The sequence below is a fragment of the Tetrahymena thermophila genome (assembly GCF_000189635.1).
Source record: "Tetrahymena thermophila SB210 genomic scaffold scf_8254686, whole genome shotgun sequence".
NCBI classification, from domain to species: Eukaryota; Ciliophora; class Oligohymenophorea; order Hymenostomatida; family Tetrahymenidae; genus Tetrahymena; species Tetrahymena thermophila.
The window spans coordinates 389,450-406,502 of NW_002476452.1; the positions used below are offsets into that span (position 1 = coordinate 389,450).

The window sequence follows — 17,053 nt, forward strand, 5'->3', positions numbered from 1 at the left end:
TGAGTCTATTGTTATATACCAAAATAAATAAATTTAATATAACGAGACTCAAAAAATTCATCTTTTATCAACTTTCATTTCATCTCTCGACCTTGACAAGAGAAGTTACAGTTATTCAAAAAAAATAAGAATCCTCTTTATTTCAAAAATGTATATTTTATATAAAATAAAAATGGAGGTGATTTAGATAATATTTATTTTGCTAAAATATAGATTTTGATGTAGAAATATGTTTTAAGTAATATTTATTTGTTAAAAATTAAAATTTAAAATAAATTTAAGGAAAAGCTAGTTTATAAAAAATGAAATTCATTATTTTGAAGAAAAAAAGGATAAATAAATTCTACTCATCTCATAAAATAATTTAAATAATTTTTGTAAAGAACAATGAAATAAAAGAATTATTTTTTCAAAGCTTAAATAAAATAAAAATAGAAAAATGTTTATACAAATGATAAAGGAGATAAAAATAATTGCAATATTTTGGCAGATCATAATAGATTTTTAATAATATTTATTTATAATAGATATATATTTATTTATGTATGTATGTATGTATATATATATGAATGAATAAAAACTAGATTGAAAGTTTAGATTCACTTCTAAAAAATTGTTTTACATTAATCACTTTATAAATTAAAATTATAATTAAAATATATATTTATTTGCTTCATTACTTTCATTACTGGTGTTTTAGCTTGAAGGTTATTGAAGAGTTTTATTCATCAAAGTCCAAATAATAGTTTCTAAAGGCATTTATATCAGCTTAAGGTTATATTGCTTAGAAGGAATCTATGTTGTAATTCTAGCTAAAGTAATTAGAAATATTATTCTTTAAAAACTATTCAAAGGAAGGTAAAAATTTTTTTTGATTTTAGATTTCACTCAATCTATTCATACAGTATTAAAGCATAGCATGTTAATACTTATCTGCAAATGGTTCAAATAGATTTCCATTTAGTATATGAGTAATTTAGATGTATTTCTTGGACTGTGTATTTTTCTAAATTAAGGAAGTTTTATAAACTTTTAGTTCTACCATTGATTTTTGCTTGAAATTCGCATCTATATGTTAAAGGGATTATCCGAAGTATGTTTGTAATTCCTAAGCACTATTCAATCCTTTGCTATAGTAATTATGAATCAAAATAAGCTCTTTTACTACTAATGACTCCTCATTTTCAATTCTGTTGAGAATTTCGCTTAACATCTTTTATTCTTCCTAATATTTTTAAAGAAATATTTTCAAAAAAAAATTATTCATAAATTTGAAATAAAAATACTTAAGTAAATTTATCAAAAACGATTATTAAAGTTTGTGTGTTTTTAATGAAGAAATCTATCCAAAAGAAATCTCTTCTGTTTGTCTTAGCTATTTGCTCTTCAACTATTTTAATAAAAATATTATTTTAATTAATTAATTAAGAATAAATAAAAAAAATTAATTTAGTTTAAAAATAATTTTAATTAGAAAATAATTAAGTAATATGATAAGCCTTTACTCATAGTAGAGAACTACTTTTGTTAGGCGAGATCAGTGATGCTGCTCTAGCTGATTTGTTACTAGTTGTCAATTTGAATAGGTTGCATGTAAGAATACTCAAAAATAGCAATATTTTCATCTAAAATAATATTCAGTTTGGGATCAAAATAGGTTGTTTTTTTCAACTCCTCTACTGTCTGCAAGCTTCCTTTCATCAACCCATTAATTAAGGTAGTCTTGCCAGATTTTGGCATACCTAGCACACCAATGACCTATTCTAATTCATGAAGATTAGCTTTGCAATGCATTTCTTATATTTTCCATCCATCTTCTATGAGTCTCTCTACGCTTCCAGAGCAATCCAAAGAATATGACCACTCCATGATGCTATTTTATATTTGCTTTCCTATTATTATTTTATTAATTAAGGATAAAGGAAAATAGTATTAAAAATAATTAATTTTATTACTCGCATTGTTAAGAGTTCCCAAAGAGTGCAGATCAGAAGAAGAGGAAAATGATTTTCTTCTCTTCATAGGTTAAATGTCTAGATCAATCAAGTCATTAGGAATATTTAGCCTTTGAAATTTAGTGAGATTTATAATCAGGTAGTCTTTGATTTAATACAGTTTTTATTTAAGAATTTAAATCTCATGATTTTTGGCTCCAATTAGTCTTTCAAGTTCTTCTATTCTACTCTCAGAACTAATGAGAAGTGAGCTATTTCTAAGAGATTTCTTTTTAGACATAGGAGATGGTGAATTAGAAATAAACTCATCATTAAAGCACTTTTCGTTTTTTTCGATTGTCTAAAACCCGATGCTGTTAGTCATAATTTCATCGTTTGTACTTTTGGAGCCTTCTTTTTTGAGTTGATAGTTTTTTCTTTTTTAAACGTTTCTCATAGTGTCTTAATTAGTACCAGTACTGCAGTCATCCTCTTCATTAATAGTTTCTGCTTCCATTTTTGTAACTTGGTTATTGATAAAGTCTTACATGTTTAATGGATTAGCACTTTAGCTTAAATTAACTGACTAAAGAGTTATTTTTTTGAAGGTGCCATTTGCAATGTTATTTTAGCTGTTCTGTGAACGTTGAATCAAATTATCGATAGATGAGGGAGATTACTCAAGTTTCAAATCAATATTCTATTACTTGTCATCAATTTTTAGTTCGCTTTCACTGAACTTCTCTTAAATTTATTTCATTTACTTCATCATCTCTTCTTTTTAATCCATAAGAGAATGAAGTAATTATAAAACTTCATTGTTACAGGCAGATTAATTTAACTTCCATTCGAACTCTTTCTTTATTTGTTATTCTTTTAGAAGATGCTCCTCCATCTGTTTCTTTAGGTTTTTCTCATTTTAAATGTTGTACTGCTCTCTAGCTTAACAAATCTACAACTCTATCTACGCTTCACGTAGCTTTTCTCTATGCTCTAAACTCTTGATTCTTTCTTTTAATTCATTGTTTTCTTTTTCTAATTCGATTATCTTTGCTTAATCATCCTATTGATATTATATATTGTTCTAATTATTATTACTATTATTGTTGATGCTATTTTTTTGGTTTTAACTTTTAATACTTCCACTATCTATAGTGTATAGTTTTGCCCCTTCATCTTCAGTAACATTGGATGAAGTGACTGGGTTATCAGAACTATTTATATTAATGTGATAATGATACTTAGTATTATTTAAATTATTACTTTAATTTTTATCATTGTTAGAAGATTTTTTTTATTCAAAAAACTTTAAGTTTTAATATATGTCATTCTAAAGTTATTATTATTTTTAATATGATGAATCTTTACTAACATATTATATTTGAAGAGAATTATTTTTTGTTCTTATCAAATTACTATTGCTCTCTAACACTTAACTGTTCCTGCCATGATTATTTAGAATTTATGTTATTTTGCTTGCTTGATTGGTATTTTTATCAAATATTTCTAAACCGCCACTTTTATTCTTCAATGGGGAACTATATATTTACTATTGCAATTGCTACTAAGAATAATTTCCTAAATTTGCTGATTTAGGTTTTTATAAGCTAAAAGAGTTAGAGCTTTGAGGAGCTATTTGTAAATATGGGTCTTTTGGCTTTTCATACTGATAAAATCCAGGGCTCATCACACTTTATTAAGTAATACTCTATGGAAGAGTTTTATTTGCAAAGCTATTAAAGTATTACTTAGTATTTCCATTAATTTAGTTTGACTGAGAAAGGAAGTTATTCCCACTTGCATTTAGTTGAGATTAAATTAAACTAGAAGAATTCATCTACTGATGCTATTAATTTTTTTATTGCAGATTAATTTGAGTAAATAAATTGCTATTAGATACGTTCGTAATACCATTAACGCTTCTGAATTAAGGCGAAGTGTCAGTAGACTTCGAATTGTCTACATTCTACATATTTAATGAACTTTGATAGCCACTTAAATTGACTACGTTTTAAATATTGCATGGTATTTGGTGTTGGGAGTTGGTTCTGCCATCCATTTTTTTGATTACGTTATTTTCGTATGTAATATTCTAAGCTTATTATTTTTAGTTGGGCTAAGTAGAAGAAATACTATAACAAGAAGTTTTATTGTATAAATTTTAAGAAGATAAGTTGTAGGCTTACTTAGAATTACTGCTGTAGCCTGATAAATATTAGCTATTATTATTAGTAAAAGTAGCTAGGCTGTTCTGCTTCTGCTTTTAAAGCTTTAGTTAGTTTTTATCTAAAGAAGATTTAATTAATGGAGATATAGAACCTCTATTTTATTAATAATCTTCAGATTAGTTTAATAAATTACTCATAAATACTCTTTTTTAATTCTATTTCTTTAAATGTGTTTTTAGCTATCTAAAAGTTCAACTGTAATCTGTGATTGATCGCTTCTTCAAATCTTTATTATAAAAATAATTTTAATTGTTTATTTTTAGTACAAAAAATAGGCCATTGTAATTATTTATTTTTCATTGATTATTATTTCTACTATTAAATGGCGACAATTACAACTTAAATTCCATTATATTTTATTGAATTAAAATGTAAATCCAATATGATAAATATCTAAATTTACATGAATTTCGCTTGTGCTAATTACTGTTTAAATACTTTCTTATTTACTAGATTTGTAGTAAATACCTTTCTAGTTTGTTTGTGATTGGTTTGCTCTACTAGATGAATTTTATTTATTTCTTTATAATTAATTAATCGATTGTTCTTATTTGTTATTTGTTATTTCTTATTTTATTTATTTGGTGTTGGCATGAGTTGTTTTTCTTGATAGCTTCGATTTCATCAAAGTTCTATGTAAAAATAAAAACTAGCAGCTTCTAATGGTATATAATAAATGCATTAATTCCCTATTTGTTTATTTGTTTATTTTTTGACCTTTTTAATAGCTTTAATAAGACATGAATAAATGAATAAACAAACTAATTTGGTTTTTTTCTCAAATTTTCATAAATTTCTAAAAAAAAACTGATTAATTAATTGATTTCTACTTCCTCAAACTAAATAATATGAATCTATTCATGAAATACTATTATCAATACAATTATCAACATAGAAATACTAATTTTATTAATGAGATTCCAAAACACATAGAATAATAAATAACATCTTCCTTTACATTGATTACTATATTTTTATTTATTTTGATAATTTATTTTTGTAAAACTATGAATTTTCATTTGTGGTTATAAACAAAATAAATTTAATAAACATTTAAAAAAATTTAATTTTTGAGTTAACTTAATTCTTATTTTAAAAAATTTATAATAAACTGACTCACATATAAACAAATAAGCATTTATTTATTTATTTTAAAGTATAATCAATAATTAATTCTAATGAAATATTGATAATATTATAAAAATTAATTCCTTCAAGAGAAAGAATCTTAGCTTTTCTCTGATTCAATAGCTTTTATAGTAATAACTGAAAATAGTAATGATGGAAGAATTTTTTAGATAGCTAATTAAAGCTACAGTTGCTTGATATGTTTTTGAAATATATACAAAAATTTATCTAATATAAATTAAAGTTATATCTATCAATATTTTTGATTATATTTCTATTTTTTTTTAGCATTTTTTCAGATAATCTATTGCAATAAAATAATATACTTTGTATCAATATGTGTAAAAGGTATAGAAGAATTTATTTAATTTGGCGACTAATAAAAAAAAGCATCATATCGATTGATTTATTTATCTTTAACGAATACAGCCATCCGCTAATTTTGTCAAAAATACAAATAATTATATAAAAAAAGTTATCAAATCAAAACAACATTTTTTTGAAAAAATTAAATTTCAAAAGAAAAATACTGTAAGCTGTATAATTTTAATCAAATCTCATGGACTTTCATGAAGAATTAGCATGCTTTTAGTATTATTGTTTTAGCATTTTTTGCAAAATTTAATTTTTTAAGGTTTGATTTGAATTGTTACAGCTGAAGTAAAATCAATAGTACCATGTTATAAATAAATTTATATCACAGTAAACCATTAAAAACAGCAACAGTAATATAAATATAGTCAGCTTGAATTAATAACTAGTAAATCCTTAGATAAATAAATTCTGATTTTTTCAATACTTTACTTAAATAATTCTGCAAAAGATGAATTTGCAATATTATTTATGTGGCATTACTTATTTTAATTACTTATAAAAATCTTTAAGAATAATTAGAAAAGTGAAAAATTATAGAAAAAATTTGTTTACATTTTTTATTTTTTAAATTATAAAAATTGATTTTTGTTAAAATCGCTTAGTATTTTTACTTTTTTAATAAAATTTTGATAAAATTACAATATTATTTTAAGCCACAAACATCTTTGAATGAAGTAGTCCAACGAAGGATGAAAAACTTTTTATTTATAAATTATAAATAAATAAATACAAAACTTTAGAATATATTTTTATAAAAGTATAAAATATGTATGTACATGACTTTATTAAAGAGTGAGCAAAAATATTTATATTTATACACATAAAAAATTATGGGTTTTTTCAATGGGTAGAATTGAACTCTGTTGTATAAACTACGCTGTTATTATAACAATTTTAACCTGGATTAGAGTAGCTTAAAGCTGTTTGGAATTGAGATTAATCTTATTTAAATGTACTGTTGGTTGGGTATGTTTATTATTGGTGCTACTATTAATTTTCTTATGTTACTAGTATCGATTTTAATTAAGATAATGTATTGTCAAAAGCATTTTCAAATTTTTTAGCTGTTTCTATTTGTTTTTCAGTATTTTTAATAGGAGTTAGTTATTTCTTTTTATTGCTCATTGAATTTTATAATTTTGATATGATTTGTATGAGTTGCTACTAAACTTGAGAACTGTCTTAGCTTGTTCTATTCAAAGTATCTTAATTATTATGCCTCTTATTTGGAGAAACACTCATTTAATAAGTATAATTACTCTCGTTGTTCGAAATTGAACTTATTGGATTTTTATTTAGCTTTAAAGTTGTATGAATTGGTTAAAACTTTTAATTTGAAGTTGACTCCAGTGTATAGCTATTTGTAGTATTCAGTTACTTGTTTGCTATTTTGTTTGGAGAAGTATATTCAGAGGCACTGTATCCTAAACTGTTTTCGTTTTTATACTATTTTTCATTACTTTTTTCTATTTAGTTTCTCAAGGGAGTTTAGCATATTGTTGTTTAATTCATGTTAGGAGAACTTAAACTATCAGATGTATGGAATTTAACATTTTACATTTTACCTGAATTCATTTTCTCCTATTAAATATTCTGGTATCTCTTCTCAGCCTCCAATTCCTCTAATTTTATTTACATCTAAATACGAATATCTCTTTCTTTGAGTAATTCTTTAGATTGCTTTTCTTAAAGCTCTTTGGTTTCTCGCAATTATTTATTTGCTTACTACAACTTAGCCTCATAGTCTTCAACCAATCGGTGCTCTAACTCCTACTTAGTTATATTTAATTAATTATTTTGTCTAAATTCCTATTCCTTTGAAGGGTTATTTGCTGACTAAGATTTCGTGAAGGCTATTTTTGTTGGGGATATTGAATGTATTGAGTTTTTCATTTAGCTGTTTGTAGGAGAAATTAAGCGAATTTAAGACCCATCATGCAAATTGCTATTTAAAGAACGTGGTTTATTTTATGGAGAAAGGTTACCTACTCTAGTTATATGCTCTTCATTTATTATTTGATGATTTTCGATTTACTAATTCTTCAAAGGACTTGAGGATCTAGATAAATTTTAAAGATTATTCTACTAGCAAGGAATAGCATTTATTGGATTAGCTTTGCAAGGATTTTTGGATCCTGTAGATAATTCACTCTAGGTAAGTTGTTCACTGCAAGCAATTTGATGATCGTGTAGGTATTACTAATTTTACTCTTGTTAATCAATAATTTTTTTCTTTTCTTCTATAAGAACCTCTATCTCTTTATTAAGCTTGTCAATTTCTTGCTTGAGATAAAAAGATTCCTCTAATTGCTGCTAAGTAAATTCCTGGTTATCCGAATTACTCTATTGACTGTTATTTGCTTTAAAACTAAAATTTTGAGGATAACTAATTATCTGCTGCAAGCCTCTTTCTAAGAGCTATGAATTTAAAAGGTTAATTTAACTCTTGTAGTCTTCCTCTTATTTTTCCATCTAACGAAGGCGCTTAACTAAATTAAGATTTTATTCCTCTATTTATGAGCACTTCTATTCAAAATGACTATGAATATCTAAAAGAATTTTATCATTCTAGTTAACTCTATCAGTGTTTATAGACTAATCTAAGTTTTCTTGCAATTTAGATAATGATTCCTATAACTTGCCTTCTAGCTTTGAATGGAATTCTCTAGATCTGCCTATAGCATTGCTTACGTTAGTATTTAAGTTTTACAGCTTAGAGTGCATCTCCTTAAGCTATTTTATGTTAACAGAAGTATTACTCATAGTTATTTTATTGATCCTTAATCTTGTAATATAATGATACTTAATTTATTTGCTTAGATTGGCAACTTTATTATTTTTATAATAAGATTATCAAAATTAGTATATTTTATTTAATTAATTGGATAATATCAAGATTTACCATAATAATAATGAATAAGCTTTAAATAAATTTATTGGCTACTATACTTTGTAATTTTTATTAAGTCATATATTATTAATTAATTTAGCAGATACAAGATATTTCAAAAGCTACATAGAAACAATTAAAAATGGCTAATGATTGATCTAAAAGTTTTAATAAAATAAATTAATAGATAGATCATTTGTTGTTTTCTGAAATCATACTAAAATCATAACTTTCTAAATAAATTACTTGATAAATAATTTCAAAATATTGATAATATTTTATTTTAGATTTAAAATTATATTCATAGAAAAAATAAACTTTAATTTTTAATGCTAAAATAAAATATTATCAATAAAAAAAATTAACTTATTCATAATTATTTTTTTTAATATTTGATTTTTAATTAATAAGTAATTAAATAAATAAAATTAAATTTAATAATGAAGTAGGATTAAAAAACAAACATATTAATAATATAATATAAAATTTAGATTTAAATTCAATATTTTATAGGTAGAAACTGAAGAAAAAAAATTGGATTATTTCTTGCATAAAAAAATAAAACCCTCCTTCATAAATAAATTATCACAGTATTTCCTTAAAAGTTAAAAATAAATGAATGAATTATCATTATGGTCTACTTATTAAATTTGCCATTGAAAAAATCAATGTGATAATATGTAAGAATAAAGAGAGTATTTTTTATTATTTATTTATTTAAGACAATTCAATTTAATTGAATCAATAATAAAAAATGGCAGACCACTAATTAAACTTTGAAAAATTAGATAACTATAGAATTTTTTAATTTTTAATATAGAAATAAGAATTACCATAACATATGAAGGTGGTGTGGTGTTATTTTAGATGCAATTTGTCTATTAAATTTATTCAAATAGATAATATTCAGCGAAAAGATTCTATCTATTTTAGAGTTTACAAAAATTGTAGAAAGAAAATTTGAGGCCTAAAAAACAGTATAAGAATTCTAATTTTATCAAATCAAACTTAATAATTTAAATTGTTTACAAAAATTAATTAATTAATTAAAAAAATTAGGAATCAACCAATCAATCAATCAATCAATCAATCAATCAACATAAGCCTACTTAGAATATGAGAAAAAATATAATAGCTATAGTTTTTTTATTCAGTCTAATATTAAGAATCAAAGCTGAATGTACAACTGACTGTGCTAATGGTTGGAAAATTATTACAGATGTATATTATTGCAAAAGTATTTTTGGAGATGCAAACTGCAATAATGATGCAACATGCATTACTGATTTTAATAATTATAAGGCTTGTGCTTTAACAGGATGCTTTGGTTAAATTGGAAACCTTGCAAGTATCAGCTAATACAATGATTGTGTATAAAAATGTACAGGAACTACCTAACCAGTTAAAGATTTTGCTCTTAGCTTTAACAATTGTATGAATATAGCTTCTTCTGCAATGCTACTTTTTGAGGTAGCGATATCAATCTTTCTATACTTAATCTACTTTTGAATTTAATAAAGAAGGCTAATTATATCCTTATTAACTTATAATAAATAAAATAATTTATTGCTAGCATAATTATGATAATTCTTTGTACTTTTAATTAAAACTTACAAAATAAAACATTTTTGTATAATTTCATCAAAAAAAAGAAATAAATGTATTAATTCTTTATACAAACTTTAAAAAAGTCAAAATAAATAAATAATCTAAATCAGTTTTTTCATTTTAAATCTAATAGATTTCGTTTTTTTTTTAATTTTTACCATAAATTCAAAAACATAACATTAATTCTTAATAAATAATTCTATTTTCTCTAACATAGATTTTATTTTTTTATGCTCTCCGAAATTGAACCTTTTTTTAATTTTAGAATTTATGTAAATATAATTTGGAATTAGTATTAATATTTTCAATCTTTTTAAATTCGAGTTTTTTATTTTGCACATAAAAATAGCTTTAATAAATTTTAAAAAGCTTGAATGAAAGATTTAGTATTTAAATTCTGGTTTAGTAATGCATGAATTAATAAATAACATAATTTATTTACTTAATACATGAAAAATAAATCAATTATTTTTGCTTGATTTTATGAAAATAATTACAAAATATATTTCGCTATTTATTTATTTATTCCTTTTTTTATAAATATTCTTTTTTTGTCATTTCTTAAATTGATAATGAGGTATGAATATTAAAATATTATTTAAAAATATTGAATTATATATTGTCTGACATTATTCTAATTGCAAAGGTTGATGTTTAATAATCATAAAATCCCTTGCATCTCTCCGATTTTTCCTTAAATACTGAAGAAAACTATTTAAAAGTCTCATATTATTTAAAAAAGAAGAGAAAACAAAAAGATATTTAAAAAAAAGAATTTTTAGAAAGTTTTAAAAGTAGAAAGAAAGAGAGAAAGAAAAATAATGAAGTAAAAAATTGTTTCCTTTTATATAAGGATTTTATTGTTTTTTGTCAGCTTAAGTTGCTATACTTATTAATTAACAATCTAACTATAAATGACAGATCAGTTAGATGGGATGTTTTTATAATTTCAACAAAAAGTTGTCTTTTTATCAAGTAGTCCTTATACTCCATCAGATTATAATTGTTAACTTTTAGCGATATATGATTTGACTAATTGTTATCTAAGTAGCGATTCAACCAGATTTTACTTGAATCTATATTCAAACACTACTCTCTAAAAAAATTTGTACAAAAACTTTCATTCTTTACCATTTTATTACCTAGATTAATAATTTTAAAATCTATAATTTAATGGTGCTTTAGGCTTACCTCAGAATATGATACCTCCAAGCGTAATTTTGAGTTATCAATAACCATATGTTAATATATGTGAAGACACCCAAATTAAAATAATTTCAGAGTTGGTGAATGGAAATAATAATCTCACCTATAAGAAATGGAATCTTGAATCTATGAATCCCTCTAACTCTGCTAATGCTGTTGCTCTGACATAAATTCTAGCTAATTTTGAGAGTAAGAACTACCTCACACTGCCTCAATAAAGCTTAAATGAAAACACTAATTACTAATTTAGTGTTGAGGTGGTAAATTTCATAGGAACTTCAAACAAAGTTCTTTTCAATTTGAAAACTCTTAGTAAAAATACTCCCTTTATAAAAGTCATTTCGCCTAGTTAATTTAACAACATGTATGTATTTCTAACACATTTAGACTGAATATTTATTTATTTGTTTATCTTGACTCATTCTTAAATATAAAATAAATAGAGACTTTAGAAATGACTTTTAATTACAAATATCGTACAATACAACTGTGTGTGGAAGCAGTAGCAATCCAGCTTAGTAAAATAAAATTACTGTATCACTACAAGATGGATCGAATTAATTATACTCTTTAGGGGTTATGACGGGCACAGGTTCATAAATATTTAATTTGACAATACCCTCATAGTTTTTACAATCAGCAAAGTAGCATTTTTTTTTTGAAATCATCCAATATTAAATTTTCATTTCTTATAATAAAATAAATAAAACTACTTTTTTTTGTTTATTTAAATTAATTTTAAATGTAAAAAAACACAAAATTTAATAAAACAACACAAATAAATAAATAAATTTATCAATAAAACAAAAGTAGATTTTTAAAAAGGAAAAGGTTTATTTAAAATGAAAACAAGAAATAAAATAAAGGATATAATAAAGAAATAACTAACATTCTTTTACTTATTTATTATTTAAAATTAAATAGATCATATATTATAGCAATATAGTTGGACATTTAGGCACAATCTTCTACATATTAATAAAGTATATCTATCACAACAATGAATCCAATAATTACTTCTAGTTCCCAAAACCCAATAACTGATTTCATATAAGACAATGGCTAACCAATATTGCTAAATATGGATTACAGTTATATAGATACATTAAAAGTTGATAAAGCTTAATTTAGCACTCAGTGGAATTGCATAGATTTATCTTTGCTCAGTAATAGCTGCACAAAATTATTTAATCCCTCTTTAAATCAAAATATTTAAGGTATGCTATCAAATAGAATGTACTAAATTACTTTCTCTATTGCTTTCGGAAATTAAATTTCATACAGCACATTTAATATAGTTCTAGCAGATTTGAGTAATACAGATAAAAATAAAATTTACTAATTTTATAATAATATTCAATCTTATGATAGGTCAGCTTCTAATGCTCCAAATCCTCCAAATTTTAATTTTATTTTGTAAATTTCTCCTTCATTTAAAGGCAAAACACTAATAAGATAAAACATTTACTAGCCTTTTAACTTGGCTATTTATATGATTAATTTTGAAGTACTAAAGGTTGATATACCAGATACTAATGATATAATCTTTTAATTATAAGATTTAGTTAATTTGAAACAATAATTGTCATCATAATATAATTTATTATCAATAGCTTTATTTAATCGAAAAATTCTTCACACATTATTTGACTATTCTTTTGAAAATGTTGATTGCTAATTTACTCTAAGTTCTAGTTATGTGGAAGCTTTTACTGACATAACAAAATTATCTTTAAAAAATTGCTAAAAAAGTTATAATGTTTTTATATATTCAGACTATTAAAAATTATAAAAGGATATTTCATAGTAATCAATAGCTAATGGGTATCTAGTATACTAATATTTATAAGGTATCTAATCTATAAATTTAGCATTTTCGAATAATGCTAATAAATAAAACTATAATTAGTTTTATATATTGGGTATATCTTCTGATCTAAATTATCAAATGGTTTCCACTGTTAATGTCATTGAAAATACTAAAATAATGAACCTTAATTCTCTTAAATAAATTGCTTATAATTTAATCTAAAATAATAACTAAATATCTATTAATAATTTTTAAAATAATAGAGCAGATTATATAAACTATTTAATTGTTTAGTAATTAGAGTATCTTGATTAAAAGAGTTGTAGCTAATCATGCTCTATAAATGGATCATGCTAGCTGTAAAATATATTACCATTTAATCAAACATAGAGCATTTAATGCTAGTGCCAATAAAATTATTTTTTTTATGATTGTACAGCTTCATAATCTGATATGAATAGCTTTTTGAATTTTTTTCGTGAAAATCAGATATCCAAGATTTAATATGATGTACAAATACTAAAGCTTTTGGCTTAAGTTTAGTCTAATATTTATTTATACTTTTTTAGTTAATAGTAAATAAGCATTTAGTACATTTATCCTTCTTTTGTTTTCTAATAATTTTATGATTTATCAATCTTTTCGCCTGATTTTGGATGTTAAGATCTTATAGACTAAACTTATGATTTCCTAGATCAGTACATTTCATATTCTAATATATATCAAAATAATCCAAATTTCGATTAAAAATTAGTTAAGTAAATTAATTTCTATTTATTATTTTTATTAATTACTTTTTACCTTTTTCTTTTTTTATTGCTTTAAACAAGTAAGTAAGCAAAACATCTTATTTAATTAATTTTCTTATTTAATATTCTTTTGAAAAAGTATTTTTTGGTAAAAAATATCGATATTAATAACAGTTTAAACTTAAATTAATTTTTTATTTATTAAAAATTAGAGCTACATATGGGGTTTCTATACCTTGTTAATTTGTTACTGGAAGTCCGGCTTATTATTTTACAAAAAATAATTTTTGTGGGATGGCTAAGTAGGTACCTTATCCAATTTATTACTTGTCTTAAATGTTTAGCACAAATTAGATAATTGTAAATTAAATATGTGATACTGGTCAATTGCAAAGTCCATCTTTTAAGGATATTAGCATTCCTTACTATCCAGGATAACATATGTATTAATATAATCAAACTCCTTGCCTAAAGCTTAAATTTTTGAAGTAAGCATTCGCAAATTATTATTAAGACTAAATTAAACCTGGCTTTAGTTTCTCAATAGATTAATCTGATTAAAATCCTTATAACTTTACTCTATATTTTGATATTCCTACATTTTATAAACAAAATAAATAGCTCTCTTAAAATTTAAATTTTAAATTTTAAAAACTTATTTGTATCTTTAACAACCAAGATTAGAATTGGGAAATGTGTATTGAAAATTAAATTGTAATTCAAGGAAATTCCTCTCTGCTGAAGGTATCAATTTATTTATTATTTCATTAATTATCAAAAAAAATTAATAATTTAAACATTTTTTTCAATATTTCTCAAAATCACTAAAGCTAAAACTAAATAATGATTTTAGAAAATACAATGCAAATATATAAAAAAATAAATGTGTATTTTAATTAATCATAATTTATTATTTAAATATCCTACTTCTTCTACTGTCTATACTTACTGAGATTAAAGCTTTTATCAGAAGATATCTATTTTTATACTAATTTTCATATAAATATCAACTATACATGTAACTCAAACTCAGGATGGAACTATTTTTATTATTATTTATTAGCAAATTACTATAATTATTTCACTCATTAAATATGATATAAAAAATAAATCTGAATTTAATTTAATTGGTTATTTTTTTTAGCAAATTTTATTTACAAAAAATTTTCGTTTAAATTGATAAATTATTTTTTTAATATAATATTTATTAAATTAGTGTATTTGTGCATCACCAAAAGTTTTTTATTAGCTTTATACTAATGATTATACTGTTGTATTTATTGATGATCACAACTATGAATTTATTTTTGCTAACGAAATATTTTCTTACTAATAAATTGCTATTATTGGTTACTTAGGATTGATGCTGACTGTATAAATAATATTTTCTGTAATTGGTTTAAATCAAGATAAAAAGAAAAAGGTTTAAATCGGAGTATTTCCAATCAGAAGATAATCAACTATAGTTGATATAAATCAAATAGATTTGAATTAAGATATAAATTAGGATAAGAAATTAGATAGAAGGTCTTCAATATTGTTAGAGATTAACAATGAAGAAATTGCCAACTCTAAAAATTCCAATTTTTGCTCGACTCTTATTGTAAATATACAGATTAATTGAATAAAATTCATTCTAACTTAAATAATATAAAAAAGAAAGCTCACTCTGTTGGTAAAATCTACTTCAATTATTCATTGAATTTTCCAAGATTTTAAAGATATTTGACTCAATTTTTTATTTATTTGTCATTGCCTGCTGTTGGTGGTCTATATGCTAAATATGTAAATTCTTACTGATTTATTACTTAGCATTTATTATTATTATTTTTGAATAAACGAATCAATATTTTTATTTATTTATTTATTTAATTTCAAAAAGTTTTAATGATTGATGTTTTTATTTATTCTTTTTAACTAATTTATATTATAGCAACTTGACACTCTGATTTATTTTAATCTTGCTTACTTTTGCATTTGCATGTCACCTTTTGGATTGAGGCTTGGGATGAGTATCTTTGATTTAATATATTACAATATTAATAAATGTATAAAGATAAAGATAATTAATTATCCCCTAATATTGATAATGAATATCTTATTTATTGGATTCTATGGATTTTTGGGTTATATTTATTACAGACTTTGGACTGATTCTAATTCTAAATATTTATAAAATTGGCTTATTTTCTCCATAATTATGCTTATTTTTCATGCTATTATTTTCGAATTTCTATACATGACTATATCTATTTATTATGTGCGTTCCGAATTTCAAAAGAAACTACAAAAAATAAGAAAGCTTTAACTTAAAAAATAAGTAAATTATACTTAAAAAGAATCAAATGATCAAATAAACCTTCCATACAATAAATTACCATCAAATGATCCAGGAAATTTTCTAACTTTAGAAACTCATGAAAACCAGCTTACACATTTAAATAGATAATCTTAATTAGTTTTATTGACAAAGACAACTCTATTAGACAAAATGCAAATTGAATAAATAGATGGGGACTTAAATATTCAAGGAAAAAATTAGGTGATTTAGCTACAGCCAACAAAATCTCAAATTATTTTAAAATAAAAGACTTTACAAAAACTATGAATTTTATTTATAATAAATAAATTGACTATCTATTTAGCAAAAATTTATGTTTTTTTGTAAAAAAAAAATATTGAAAATTTTGAATTTAAAAAGTATGAAAAATTAAAAAATAAATAACATTTTTTTATTTCTATTATAAAAATTAATTTAATTTAAATCTCAATCATTTTAATTTAGAATTTTCTCATTAAAAAAATTAGTTTTAAAGTTCATATTTCAATTTTTACTGTAAATTCTCTTTTATTTCCAATCTAATATTTTAAAACCAATAATTTAAAAACAATTTTAAGTGTTTTATTTACACCGAAATTTTTCTTTTTTGGGTGTTATATAATATATTATAATTAACAGTATGGATTTTATTTATTACTTATATTAATTTCTGATTAATATTGAAAAGAAACAAAAGACTATTTATTAAAAATGTATATTACTATATCACTATTTATCATTTTAATAATATTTTAATAACATAAAATAGATCAGTTTTATGAAAATATTTTTAAATGCATTAAAA

At 22.7% G+C, this 17,053-nt stretch overlaps 5 protein-coding genes across 5 annotated transcripts; 2 read left to right on the forward strand and 3 right to left on the reverse strand. All coding sequences in view use genetic code 6, as the record gives it.

Annotated features, from left to right (window-relative positions):
* Positions 1 to 682: 682 nt before the first annotated feature.
* Positions 683 to 4,299, reverse strand: TTHERM_00449740 (50S ribosome-binding GTPase; the record flags this gene model as incomplete). Its single annotated transcript, XM_001013369.1, has 4 exons — positions 683 to 1,225; positions 1,287 to 1,390; positions 1,506 to 1,892; positions 1,956 to 4,299. 4 exons carry the CDS (start codon positions 4,297 to 4,299, stop codon positions 683 to 685), a joined length of 3,378 nt encoding a protein of 1,125 aa, XP_001013369.1.
* An 83-nt stretch (positions 4,300 to 4,382) lies between these two features.
* On the reverse strand, positions 4,383 to 4,787 carry TTHERM_000449749 (hypothetical protein; the record flags this gene model as incomplete). Its single annotated transcript, XM_012796936.1, has 2 exons — positions 4,383 to 4,388; positions 4,566 to 4,787. 2 exons carry the CDS (start codon positions 4,785 to 4,787, stop codon positions 4,383 to 4,385), a joined length of 228 nt encoding a protein of 75 aa, XP_012652390.1.
* Positions 4,788 to 6,505: 1,718 nt separating this feature from the next.
* TTHERM_00449750 (hypothetical protein) lies at positions 6,506 to 8,428 on the reverse strand (the record flags this gene model as incomplete). The annotated part of the gene is made up of 1 exon (XM_001013370.1): positions 6,506 to 8,428. The coding sequence occupies one exon, from the start codon at positions 8,426 to 8,428 to the stop codon at positions 6,506 to 6,508; it is 1,923 nt and encodes a 640-aa protein (XP_001013370.1).
* Positions 8,429 to 9,671: 1,243 nt separating this feature from the next.
* Positions 9,672 to 10,064, forward strand: TTHERM_000449759 (transmembrane protein, putative; the record flags this gene model as incomplete). The annotated part of the gene is made up of 1 exon (XM_012796937.1): positions 9,672 to 10,064. The coding sequence occupies one exon, from the start codon at positions 9,672 to 9,674 to the stop codon at positions 10,062 to 10,064; it is 393 nt and encodes a 130-aa protein (XP_012652391.1).
* Positions 10,065 to 10,898: 834 nt separating this feature from the next.
* Positions 10,899 to 16,633, forward strand: TTHERM_000449769 (transmembrane protein, putative). Its single transcript, XM_012796938.1, has 7 exons — positions 10,899 to 11,733; positions 11,813 to 12,013; positions 12,294 to 13,937; positions 14,141 to 14,672; positions 15,145 to 15,531; positions 15,588 to 15,713; positions 15,862 to 16,633. The coding sequence occupies exons 1-7, from the start codon at positions 10,985 to 10,987 to the stop codon at positions 16,534 to 16,536; spliced, it is 4,314 nt and encodes a 1,437-aa protein (XP_012652392.1). The 5' UTR covers positions 10,899 to 10,984; the 3' UTR covers positions 16,537 to 16,633.
* The last annotated feature ends 420 nt before the right edge of the window (positions 16,634 to 17,053 follow it).